Source organism: Mustelus asterias, chromosome 20 (assembly GCF_964213995.1).
Source record: "Mustelus asterias chromosome 20, sMusAst1.hap1.1, whole genome shotgun sequence".
In the NCBI taxonomy this organism is placed as follows: Eukaryota; Metazoa; Chordata; class Chondrichthyes; order Carcharhiniformes; family Triakidae; genus Mustelus; species Mustelus asterias.
Window position 1 is genome coordinate 31,986,574 of NC_135820.1, and position 13,861 is coordinate 32,000,434.

A 13,861-nucleotide genomic window follows, 5' to 3' on the forward strand; every position below is an offset into this window, starting at 1 on the left:
TTGAGACAAGAAGAAGCTATGTAGGTGAGCATTCCCCTTCCTTGTCTGTTCAGTGCTACTTCCTATCCTGTCATCAAAGGGAAACATTTTACAAAAAACCGTTACCAAGAGCCGGATAGGAAGTCTTTTTAGCTGCATGGCAAACACTATACATTGAGAAGAGACTGGGAGTCGCTGATAAAAAGCTGTGATGGTTTCGTTGCGTGGATATTGGCAATGGACTGGAGCTCACGAGTAAATGGTGATGACTTCACGGCCCCCGCCACGAACCAACAGCACCCTGTCCAGGCCTTCTGTTAACACCTCCAGGAACTCCATATCTGCAGCAGCCGTCAAAGAAAACAGTCTCAGTCTCGATCAATATCCAACTGACTTTAAAAGACAAAGGTCAAGACGTTGCATGGGTCTAACCCTTATGATATATAATTTGTCTAAGGTGGAGTCATCTAATTTAAATAAGTGATTATCCATAAACTTGAATTCATCCACAACTTGGCTGCCTGTATCTTTACTCACAGCGACTTACACTCACCCATCACCCCTGTGCTCACTGACTTATATTTATTTTCCATCTCAATTTTAAAATTCTTATCCTTATTTCCAAATCCATCATGGATTCACCACTCTCTGTCTCTCCAATCTCATCCAGTCCTACAATACATCCCTTTTGAGATCGCTCGTCTAATCCTGACTCTACTATTCGCAGCCATGCCTTCAGCTATCGAGGTCTGAAGCTCTGGAATTCCCTCCCTAAGCCTTTCCATCTCTCTCTCTTCCTTTGAGACACTCATTAAAACTCCTTTGTGTGAAGTGCTTTGGGGCATTTTGCAATATTAAAATGTGCTATATAAATGAAAGTTGTTCTTGACAAAATTTCACCTTTGCCTTCGAAAGGCACATAAATAGCAAATGGCGGTCAAAGGAGGAGTTGGGCCAAATTAAGGACAAAGAAGGAGGGTCACACATGAAGACAGGGGGCATGGCTGTGGAACTAAATGAATACTTCACATCTGCCTTTAGCAAGGAAGAGGATCTGCACAGGCCATGGTAGAAGAGATGGTAACTCAGACCCTGAAAGATTTAAAATTGATAAGGAGGAGGTATTGAATAGGCTGTCTGTACTTAGTGTTGATAAGGCATGAGATGGATCCACGGATACTGAAGAAAGTGAGAGTGGAAATTGCAGAGGCACTGGCCATATTTTTTCAGTCTGGAGAATTGCAAATGTTGCACCCTTGTTCAAAAAAGGGTGTAAGGATAAGCCCAGCAATTATAGGCCAGTTAGTTTAACCTCGGTAATGGGAAACTTATAGAAATGATAATTTGGGGCACCATTAATAGTCATTTGTAGATTTTTTAAGGGCAAATCATGTTTAACTAATTTGCTTGAACTTTTTGATGAGGTATCAAGATAGTGCTTTTAATCTGTTGTACATGGACTTTCAAACGGTATTTGATACAGTGCCACATGACATACATGTGAGCAAAGTTAGAGCTCACGGAATAAAAGGAACAAAGGAACATGGATATGAAAGTAGCAGAGTGACAGAAACAGAGACTGGTAGTGAGTGGATGTTTTTCTGACTGGAGGAAGGTTTATAGCAGAGTTCCCCAGACAGGGTTGGTGTGAGATGCCTTGCTCTTCCCGATATATATTAATGACCTAGACCTTGATATAAAAGGTGCAATTTCAAAATTTGTGGGTGACACAAAATTTGGAAGTATCATGCACTGTGTTGAACTGTGATGGTGGAGAAGTTAAAAAGAACACAAACAGGCTGGTGGAATGGGCAGACAAGAGGCAGATGCAATTTAATGCAGAGAAGTGTGATTTTTTTCCCTGAATCACACTAAGAGCAGTGGTGGACGCAAAAAAAGAAGTTTTTTCCCACCAGCTGCAAGGGCCGGTTTTTGGATGAAGTGATTGACTTTGGTAGTTAAAATGCAGAGGCCCCATCTGTTTGCAGCGGGCGTCATAGAAGGCAGGAGTGAAAAATATCAGGAGACCGCAAAAATCAATTTCATGTACTCACAAAACCAGATGGTAATCATTCACTCCACCCGTTAGTGGTGGTGGTGATGGTTGGGGGGGGCAGGGCAGGGGAGGGGGGGGGGCAGGGCAGGGGAGGGGGGGGGGGCAGGGGAGGGGGGGGTGGGGTGGCATTTCCTGCCGCTGCACATTGGGAAGCTAATTTAGAATCTCATTATAAGCCCTGCTTGCTGGAATCACATCCACACACTGGATCATGAGCTTACATCAGCGTGAACATACGGTACAGAATGGTATGGAGTGACACGCATTGGGAAAGCTGCACTTCACTTGGGACTTTGAGGTTAGTTTGCCGACCTTTCTTCAGGCAGCACTCACGGTGAACAGTGCCAGGCTTCGCAGGCAGCACCAGATTACTTTTATGGGGGCTCACAGGCGGCAGGGTGTCTTGATTGGAAAAGGGGAAAATTAGCTTCAGGCAAAGGAAGAAGGGTGAGGGTTGTATGGGGTAGAAGGGTGTCCCAGGTTATGTGTGTGGGAGGGTTTCATGTTGTTCTGTGCAAGTGGCCCCAAGATGGTGAGATCTGAGGAGGTAGATTCCAGGAGAGATGAGGCCAGATGGACAAATGGGGGTTTGCATGAACGGGTGAGTGGTGATGTCCCTTGAGCTGGTGGTGGATGAGATGCCAGCGAATGTGTAATGGGCTTGTGAGTGTGTGTGAGTTGAGAGTGATGAGATGGTTGACCTTCCCTGGTGGCATGGATGAGATTGTTTAACCTCTTAAAACCATAGAACCATAGAAAATTACAGCTCAGAAACAGGTTTTTTGGCCCTTCTTGTCTGTGCCGAACCATTCTTTGCCTAGTCCCACTTGCTTGCACTTGGACCACATCCCTCCACACCCCTCTCATCCATGAACCCGTCCAAGTTTTTCTTAAATGTTAAAAGTGCATTTACCACTTTATCCGGCAGCTCATTCCACACTCCCACCACTCTCTGCGTGAAGAAGCCCCCCCTAATATTCCCTTTAAACTTTTCTCCTTTCACCCTTAACCCCTCCCCTAGCCTCAGTGGAAAAAGCCTGCTTGCATTCACTCTATCTATACCCATCAAAATCTTATACACCTCTATCAAATCTCCCCTCATTCTTCTACGCTCCAGGGAATAAAGTCCCACCCTATTCAATCTCTCTGTAACTCAGCTTCTCAAGTCCCGGCAACATCCTTGTGAACCTTCTCTGCACTCTTTCAACCTTATTTACATCCTTCCTGTAACTAGGTGACCAAAACTGTACACAATACTCTAAATTCGGTCTCACCAATGCCTTATATAACCTTACCATAACACTCCAACTTTTATCCTTTCGCAGTGTTGGCACTGACCACCATTACCCTGCCTCCAAACTGGAGTGGTGAGATTGCTGGATCTCCTGCAGTCAGGGAAGTGATAGAGGACATCACGGCAGGCCTCCAAAGGCATTCCAGTGACAGGTCACTGAACCTTCAGGGTCATGTCTTCATTGGAGCAGCCCTGAGTTGCCAGCATTGTGAACTGTGTGTGAGACTGCAGTTTAGGTATGGCACCCAGAGTGAGGAAACAGTGAGGAACGGTGTGATGGCAATTCAGAGGCTTGCTAGAGATACGCTATGACTGCATCATTAATGAGGCAGGAAGTGGAGGATATGGTGCAAAATACCACCCTTGCAGCTGGTGGGCAAAACATCTTTTTTCATGCCCGCCATCTCACCTAGTATGATTCAAGGAAATTCCACCTATATAAAATAAAGTGCATAATTCTAAAAGGAATGCAGGAGAAAAGGGAACTGTGTTCGTGTGCACATAAATAATTGAATGTGGAAAGAGAAGTTGAGAAAGCAATTAGTAAAGCATACAGAATTCTATGCTTTATTAAAAAGGCCATAGAATACAAAAGCAAGAAAGTTATGTTCAACTTGTGTAAAATACTGATTCTGCCTCAGCTGGAATAATGTGTCCAGTTTTGGCAACTTTAGGAAAGATGTGAAGACACTGGAGAGTGCAGAAAAGACTCTTGAGATTGGTTCCAGGGATGAGGCATTTGAGTTATGCAGATAGATTGGAGATGTTGGGATTGTAGTGCTTGGAGAAGAGAAGAGGAGATTTGATAGAGGTATTCAAAATCACAAGGGGTCTGTACAGAGTGAATAGTGAAAAACATTTCCCATTGGTAGAAGGATCGAGAACAAGAGGGCACATTTTTATGAAAGTTTATGGCAAAAGGTGGTGGTCTTGTGGCACAGTGGGACGTCCCTGCCTCTGAACCATGAGCTCTGGGTGCAAGCCTTACCTCAGCACTTGATGGCCAAGGAAAGTGCAGTCATAACGCGCCCAACAGCCTGAGTGTCAACCTGCAAATCCTTCCAACACGCCAATGGCTGGTGATAAAAGCAGGAGAGATTCCTGGTCAGCCATGTTTGACATGGAGTGGGGCCCCTCAAGTTATAAGCCTCTGGTGACTGGCTAGCCACCTGCACCAGGAAAAGCCGTGCTATGGTACACATGGAAGTCTGCCTTATGCATCACTAGGTGCAGGAAGAGTAACGCCAAACAAAGGCAAAAGAAGCAATGACAACATGCAGTGTACGGTTAGGAAGTGGAATGCACTGTCTGGCAGTGGAAGTAGGTAGAACCAAGGCATTCAAGAGGACATTGGATTAAAAAGGAGGAGTGTGCAAGGCTACAGGGAGAAGGTGGGTGAGTGACACTATATGAATTGCTCCTTCAGAGAGCCGGCATTAACACAAAGGGTCAAATGGCTCCTGTTGTGCTGCAATCATTCTCTGATTCTTCAATGTCGCTCAAGGATGGAGAGCATCCAATACAGAACTAATTAAATTTTTTTTTGCTTCTGAATCAAACACAAATGAGTACCGAGAATATTTCTTTGTTTTTTCCACATTCCTGCTAGCAAGATATTCTCCCATCTATATTCATTCTAATTCAGCCAGTAATTCCCTCTCTCACTGCACTAAAAACTATATTTAAATTCTACGAGCATAACCACTTCTTGTGAGCCAAAGCTGTGATCTCAATTAATTTAATTTATGCTGTAATTGTTCTGCGACTGTAACTAGTTTGTCGTCAATTCCTGCAGCATTTCTACTGCAGTCACTTCTAGTTTATTAGCAACCCCTGCAGCATTTTTACTGCAATCACGACTAGTTTATTGGTAATTTCTGCAGTATTTTCATTGCAGTCACTTCCAGTTTATTAGCACCCCCTGCAGTATTTGTTCTGTGATAACAATTTGTTTATTGGAAGGCCCTGTAATACTTGCACTGTGCATTTTGTGTACTATTTCCTCCTTTTCTTTTATTAAATATACATTACATAATTGCCAATGGCTTTGGATATGATGAGTCGGAGAATATTGTTGTGCTCTAACCCATTCTCTGCAGCCCTTACATTATTGTTTTTCTCTGTCTTTCTGTCTCCACTTGTGTCTCCTTCCTTCACAACAATAGTATCTCTCCTCTTTTTATCCACTTCTCTCCTCAAAACATCTAATTTGCTTCTCTTACTCTGTCCTTGTGGGTGGGAGATGGTGAGTGGGATATTGTTCCTTGGTGGGGAAAGAAGTTACCAACTGTTCCAGGTTGCTCGCTGGGAAGCTCTCAGAAGCTTCCTTCCCATTCTTTCCTCAATTATTGCATATCTCCCCACCCCTCCCTCTTCTGAAGTTTTTGATTGATGCTAAGGAATGTGATATTAGCAGGAGATCAGAACCTTGCTCAAGTTGAATCTACATCATGGGCCTGATTCTCTGACCTCGCGCACAGCTGGGATTCTCCCATCCTTTTGAAGTGAACAGAGATTTAGCTGAGTGCCAAATTCTCTGTTCTTGATAGGCAACGGTGGCGGGATATGAATGGCTGGAGAATTCTGGCCCATGTCAGAGCCCAGACAGTGGGGTAATTAATACTGAGGATGCGTCACAACTGAGTTCCACACTTACTCGTAGATCACCTTATGTCAATTTTGCCACACTCTCATTTCAAATGTACGGATCCCCCCCCCCCCCCCAAAAAAAAAGTTGTTAATTATGTTCAAGGCCAAGGTGGACAGATTTTTTAATTTGTAAGGGGATAAGGTGGGAAAGTGGAGTTGAAATTATCACATCAGATCAGTCGTGATCAGCCTCACAGTGCTAGGGGCCTGGGTTCGATTCCTGGCTTGGGTGACTGTCAGTGTGGAGTTTGCACGTTCTCCCTGTGTTTGCGTGGGCTTCCTCCAGGTGCTCCGGTTTCCTCCCACAGTCCAAAGATGTGCGGGTTAGGTTGATTGGCCATGCTAAATTGCCCCTTAGTGTCAAGGGGTTATCAGGGTAAATAAGTGAGGTTATAGGGATAGGGCCTGGGTACAATTGTGATCGGTGCAGACTTGATGGGCCAAATGGCCTCTTTCTGCATTGTAGGGGTTCTATGATTCTATGATCATATTGAATGGCAGAGCAAACTTGATAGGCAGAATGGCCTACTTCTGCTCCTACTTATAGAAGTTACATTAGCTGCATTGAGTTTTGAGTTTTTTTTGCATTGGGTGACACAGGCAAGGCCAGTATTTTTTACCCATCCCTAATTGCCCTTGAGGCTGTTAAGAGTTGACCACAGTTTTTCTGGAGTCATATATAGGTCAGACCAGCACATTGGTAAACTGTTGATAGTTTCATAGTCACCAGACTAACTTTCAATTCCAGATATATTAATTCACTTCCACCAGCTGCTGTGGTGGGATTACAACCTGTGACTCCAGGGCACCTGAGTCTCTGAATTACAGAACCATTGACTTCACCACTGCAGCACCACCTCCCCTTATAACTGTAGACCTTGATATTGCATTATGGATTCTCCCCCTGAGGAAAGGATACAGTTTTCATCTCCATTTCGGTTTTTAGGAGGTCCCGGCATGTTCAGCAGGACCAGCTTTGCTTCTTGAGATTTTTTCACGATGACTTCATTCAATTTGACTGCAGTGTGCATCCGCCGGACATTTGACTGATTTCTGATTGACAGAGAAAGGCATTATCACTTGTAGCATGAATAATTAAATTGCTGAAATGAACTGGAAATACTCTGCTGCAGAGACACACAAACTGACACACTTCTACACACAGAGAGGAAAGCTGGTAAGAAGGGACCGATAACTGGGAGTTTAAATTTAGTTGAACAGCTGAATTGATAATACAATAACATTTTATGTTTTAAAGATGTTTACTGTAACAAATAGATAAAAAGCAGTATTGACTGGATATTTTTGTAGGCAGTTTGATGCACAATGATGCCAACAGCAAAGGTTTAATCCCTGTACCAGCTGTGGTAGTTCATGGAGGCCCTGCCACATTGTCTTGCCCCATGCTTATGGAGTGGTGCCCCTCATGCTATGAGTAGCCAAAAATGTCTCTCTCCAATGGAGAAAGATGCCCATGGTCATTTGGAACTATGACTAGATGCATTTTTGTTGGCAACTTATACTTCCAACTGCAAAGTAGAACTTTTAACACAAACAAAAAACCCACTATCAGTGATACATTACTCCATCTTAAAAGTAAACATTCAATTTTCTGAGAAGCAGGCCAAAATGATTCTTTCCTCTTGAGGGTTTGCTCTTTTTCATTCCCAGCAGGAAACCTTTAACTCCAAAACTGTATTTCATGGTGAGTGTTTTCCTGCAGATTTCTCCCTCTAGCAAAAACTAGGAAAATCTTCCAACCTGGTTTTAACTTCCCATCATTTCGATCTTTCCAATACAAGCACAAGCTCCAACCACATTCTTGCACAGTGAACTTTTGCCAATAGTTGTTCTCTCTCTGCTCAGTCCTGGCAACCTTGTCTGTATGTTTTCAGGGATATCTGAGAAACCCTTCCCCTCCCAAAGCCCATTTTCATAGTAATATGAATCACATAGACCTCATATTCAGGTAGAAATGTAGATTAGCTACCTTTGAGAGCACAACTCTCTTTAATTTTGAAACCGAATGGATAGTTTAAAGCACAACTGTTTACAACCCTACAATCTCAACACTTTTCTGGAACTTTGGAGTCTCCCAGTCTATCCACTGTTTACACAAATGCTGCTGCTATTGTCTTCAAATGTATTCACAATGCACCTTAATCTCAGTAAAAAAATCTGTACCCATGGCCATCTCTAAGAATTAAACCACTTAGGCCTGCTTCAGGAAGACTTTGGAACAGGTTACATGACCCCCTTCATTTTACCTTCAATTTTACACACAGTTCCAAAGCATAACAATCCCACAAACTTCCAGATTGTAGCAGAATGTGCTCTTCTATATACGCAAAATATACAAATGTACCAACAGGATGAAAGAAGTAATGAGAAAGTAGACAACGAGTTTGACTTACAGATTCTCCCATTCGCTGTCAGCATTAAGTGAGAAAAAGACCAGTTAAAAAAATTATGCAAATGACTGACAATAAAGGCAAAGCATAAAGTTCACTGTTCCAGCTTTAAGCACGTTAAAACCACAAGCTCCAGCAAATCAGTGAAGTCTTAATAAGTGCACAGTACCAGTTATATCATGAGATCGGCCCTCAGTCTGATTTTATTTATTAAAGAATGTTTAGATATTTCCTCCCTTCCCTGTTCCACTCACGGTTTCATACTGAAGAGATCCCGGATTTCTTCTGGTGTGACTGGCCCTTTGTTTTTGTTTTTGTCTGCGGCTAATTTTTCTTTAGTCCAGGTCATGTGAACTTTCTCTCCAGGCGTGCTCACCTCCTCGGCGGGCGACCGAGAGGCTATCGACTGAGTGGAAGCTGTTTTGTCATGGATCAACTGAACCTGAAAAGTGGAAGAAAGAGAGGAATGGAACACGAGAGAGCAACAAGAGCCGCCTGTGTTGGGCGACATGGAACCACATTTTAAACGTGCCGACTTTAGTGCGATGATGAAGGGGTCAAATTCCAGACAACTAAAGTCCAAGCTAGGACATTTTGACTTTGTTTTTGGCAAGTTGCATTTAATGCCCATTCATGGCTACTCAGAGAAGGTGGTGGTGAACCAACGTAATCTCTGTGATGGTGATGATCCCATATTCAGGCTAGATAGAGAATTCTGTATGGGAGTGATAATGGCCATATATGGAGGAAACCGTAGGACTGGGTGGCACAGTGGTTAGCACTGCTTCCTCACAGTGCCAGGGATCAGGGTTCGATTCCCACCTTGGGTCACTGTCTGTGTGGAGTCTGCACATTCTCCCCGTGTTGCGTGAGTTTCCTCCCACAGTCCAAAGATGTGCGGGTTAGGTGGATTGGCCATGCTAAATTGCCCCTTAGTGTCAGGGGGATTAGCAGAGTAAATACGTGGGGTTGTGGGAATAAGGTCGGGGTGAGATTGTGGTCAGTGCAGACCTGATGGGCGGAAGGCCTCCTTTTGCACTGTAGGATTCTATGATCCTATGGTGATGTTTCCAGACAATTGTTGTCCTCTCCTTCTTGGTAGGGAAGGTCATAGTGTAGGAATGTGCTGTCAAAGTAAGCATGCCATTGCTGTTGTGCATTTTGTTGATGCCAGTGATGGCGAGGAGTTAGAAGTAAGAAGAGGAAGTCAACAGTGAAAAAATTATAAATGGGAAATATACTTGTGGAGTAAGTTTGTAGGAAAGGTCATACTATCTATTGAGAGGCTAGAGATTATTTTCTCCTTGTGAAATTACATTATCTGCCCTTTCATTACTCCATGTCTATAGGACATCTAATCTTACCCAAGATTTTCACATAATGTCCATGCAGCAACATAGTTAGAAATACAATACAGCTCTTCACAATTCTCCTATATGCTCCAAGAAACACCCATATACTTAGCAGCTCTTTCGAGTAACCTTTTGTACTCTGTAAGGGAAAGGAAAAGGGCCTGAGAGATTCAGATTTACAAATCTGACAGGGGTTCATAAAATAAAATCTTCTCAGATCACCACAAAGGATTTGTACAGTCAGAAATACAGGATTTTTCCAGCCACTGAGATGATTGTGAGGTAGAGATGGACTGAAGTCACTCAAAGTTGCAGAGATCCACCATCACAAAGGAAATCACACAGATTGGGCAGCACAATGGCACAGTGGTTAGCACTGCTGCCTCACAGTGCCAGGGACCCTGGTTCAATTCCTGTGTGGAGTTTGCACATTCTCCCTGTGTCTGCATGGGTTTCCTCCCACAGTCCAAAGATGTGCGGGTTAGGTTGATTGGCGATGCTAAATTGACCCTAGTGTCAGGGGGTTTAGCAGGATAAAAGAGGGTTATGGGAATAAGGTTTGGGTGGGATTGTAGTCGGTACAGAATTGATGGGCCGAATGGCCTCCTTCTGTACTGTAAGGATTCTATGATATTGTGGAGTAACACATTCAGGAGGATAATTACACTATGTGCGCAGGCGGAAAACAGAGAGTTACAAATCAATCGCTTCTTACACTCATTGTCATCCCATTGTAATCAGTGGAAAAGGAAAATTAACAGGTGTGGTAACCCAAACTTAAATCATCGCTGATTAATGTCCATGTCTAAAGTAAAAATCACCTAGATCACCCCACAGAGTACACTGCCTGCCAGAAACTCCTCACCCAGAGAAAAATCTGAGTTCCAGATTTCCCCTTCTCAAGGCTGCCTGACCACAGGACGGAGCTCTGCAATGCAACATTACATTTCTAATAGGGAGAGAGAGGGGTCTGGGGAGGAATTGTCTGCCCGGGGTGGGGGAGGGGAGGAGAAAATCCCGCCCATTGAAGACAGCAAATGCTGACATGCCCACTAATGTCACTAATCGACCATTAAGATGGAAGTACCTCCTCCTCGGGTTTCTCTTCAGCACTTCCTTCCTGCTCGTCCTGAGAGCTCAGGCGTAGCTTGGCCTTTGCTGGATGTTTACGACGAATGGAACCACGTGATTCATCTGTGATGCTTTGAATCTGGACAAGAGAAAAGAACAATAATGGACAAGATCCTCCGAAACATTGACTTATTTTGTAGAAAGCTACAGTGACTGTTCATGAAGACAAAACAGGCATTCATTTATTGATCTAGGTTTTTTTTTTGTTCAGGTACTTAATATTTTTTCCATTTCTGTTATTTCCTCTGCCAATAGCATTCTTTGAGGAAGCCAGGGGAGAAAAATCTGATGTTATCATGCCTGTGGAGCCACCATCAGCAAGGCATCCAGGAGTGTTGATAGTCATAATGTCCCTTGTGTTAGTTTGATTTGTCTTCCCAATACATCAGCCAGTGAGACAGAGACGGTATAATGTAATGGTAGGGTAAACTTACTTGCTGCACATGGACTGAATTGTTTTCATACCATGGGAGGTGCTTTCTTGTAAAGATGCTCATTCACCAGTTCAGCGAAAACACAACTTGTTTATTTACTTTTAAATCTATACAGAGACTTGCCACCTCATGACTGCAACCAGCTCCCAAGATAACTCCGAGTATCACCAGGGTGATCCCCCGCCCTGCTCCCCAAATGGTTCCCTGGGTCATGTGACCCTTACACTGCTGATGGATCCTTAAAGGGATAATCACCACAGATTGGTGGCCATTGAGAAAGTCTGCTCTCATTGCTGTTCCCCACTGTCATGTAACTCACTTTCTTTAAATTTAAAGGGCAAATGCAATAACTTTTCATACTATCCTCTGTGGTTCTGATTGCTGTTTCCTCTCTCTCTCTCTCCACATCCCAGTTCTGTCAAAATCAAAGCTCATCATCTGCTATTCCCAGTCTTTCCCAGGAGCTCAAAATTGTGGGATCCTCTCCTACATTTTAAAAGTGACCATACCTCAAAAATACTTCATTGGCTGTAAGGTGCTTCAGGCAGTCCCTGAGTTTGTGAAAAGGGCTATGTAACTGCCAATCTTTTTTCCTTGTTCAAATTCTCAAATCCAAACTTGGCAGCAAGTAAGACCCACTTCCTGGCTTGCAGTATTCATCATTACTTTTCTTTAACATTAGTGGTAACCCAAACTTAGCTGATTACTATTGGAAATGCCTTGCATCATAGGAAGCCATGATGTGGAGATGCCGGCGTTGGACTGGGGTGAACACAGTAAGAGTTTTAATAACACCAGGTTAAAGTCCAACAGGTTTATTTGGTAGCAAATACCATTAGCTTTCGGAGCGCTGCTCCTTCGTCAGATGGAGTGGAAATGTGCTCTCGTACATTTCCACTCCATCTGACGAAGGAGCAGCGCTCCGAAAGCTAATGGTATTTGCTACCAAATAAACCTGTTAGACTTTAACCTGGTGTTGTTAAAACTCTTATCATAGGAAGCAGCAGTTGTTTCATTGTTTATAGAAAGTCCTAAGGGGTGAGTTAATACTGCTCTAATCACAGTGAGGAACTGTGATTACCAGGAGTCTGGGTTAGAGTCAAAGTTACAAATCTGTAACCCCGATCTTTTAATCCACACACCATGGGAGTGTGGCTCCCATGAGATTGCTTAAATCCTTGACCATGAAAATAATCTCAAAAAATTGATGCAACAAATTGATATTATCTACGTGGTGAGGATGGCTAGACTCGCAACTAATTTAGCTCAGACCAGGGATTAAACCTAGGACCTTTTGATCTGTATGGTTCAATAAAATGTCAGGTGATATGTTTACCAACTGAGCGAAGTCCTTTATTCTGTTATTGAATGGACTTTTGTGAGTGGAACAGGATTTCAGCATCTTTGGAGAAATAAGTGCCACATTTCATATTTTAGGATTTTGCCATTCAAACACTCGACCAGAACAAGATTTCTCATGAAGCAAACTAAATGGTCCCATACCTCACGCTCCCTCTCATTCTTTGTTAGGTGCATTTCTTTTAGAATCTGTGACCGTTGTTCCATCATCAATGTTCGCTCGTAAGTGTAAGCTGAGATATCGCTGTCATGCTATGAAGCAGAACAATACATGTAATAAAAAAACTTTAAAACTTACTTAAAATTATCATTTAATTTGCCGTGAGTGACATATCAATGTGGATGGTGGGGGGGAGAGGCGTGGGACACAAACATCCCAAAGGTCTGTAGGATAAAGCAGGTATGTATGGCAGACAGGAAAGATCCTTTGTCTATCCAGTCTGTTCCACACATTATGATGTCTACATCCTGTGAAAGAATAAAAGAAAACTAGAGAGTTGTAAGTTTCCTCCAAAGGTTCAGCTGAAGGTACCTGAGTTCAAATGGACCAAGCTCATGGACAAGGAATTATTATTGATAAATGTTAGAGACACCCTCTATTCAAACGCAAACTACATACAATAAGCAGCAAAATCGTTACAAAGAAAAGGGCAATTTAATAAATTAAATTATAGTATTGTTTCCTGTATTGACGATAGACTTCACACCCTGTGGCACCCATCAGCCAGGGAAGGCCTGAAGTGCATCACAGTAAAAACTCCACCCCACCTGAATGCCATGTGCTTTCCTGGCGGGAAACAAAATCAAACCAAAGCCCAATTTTGTCCCTTGGGAGATTGAAACTTGTCCGGAAGTCACATGCTTTTGGGACTTTGCAAATCTATTTCCTTCGACACACTCCATAGAGGGTGATTGCTCTGGCTGCCTGCCTCCCTTCTTTAACTATTGAATAGAATCCCTACAGTACAGGAGGAGGTCATTCGGCCCAGCGAGTCTGTACCGACCACAAACCCACCCAAGCCCTATTCCCGTAACCCCACACATTTACCCTGCTAATCCCCCTGACACTAAGGGGCAATTTACCATGGCCAATCAACCTAACCCACACATCTTTGGATTGTGGGAGGAAACCGGAGCACCTGGAGGAAACCCACTCAGACATGAAGAGACCGTGCAAACTCCACACAGACGGTGAC

The 13,861-nt window shown here is 43.4% G+C and overlaps 1 protein-coding gene across 1 annotated transcript in view; it reads right to left on the reverse strand.

Annotated features, from left to right (window-relative positions):
- Positions 1-228: 228 nt before the first annotated feature.
- LOC144508242 (solute carrier family 12 member 5-like) overlaps positions 229-13,861 on the reverse strand; it is a 312,299-nt gene continuing 298,666 nt past the window's right edge. The window contains exons 21-26 of the mRNA XM_078236057.1: positions 12,810-12,917; positions 10,829-10,951; positions 8,644-8,831; positions 8,393-8,407; positions 6,898-7,031; positions 229-320 (exon numbers count right to left, since the gene is read on the reverse strand). Coding sequence (XP_078092183.1) covers positions 229-320; positions 6,898-7,031; positions 8,393-8,407; positions 8,644-8,831; positions 10,829-10,951; positions 12,810-12,917 — 660 coding nt within the window. The remainder of the gene's footprint in view (positions 321-6,897; positions 7,032-8,392; positions 8,408-8,643; positions 8,832-10,828; positions 10,952-12,809; positions 12,918-13,861) is intronic.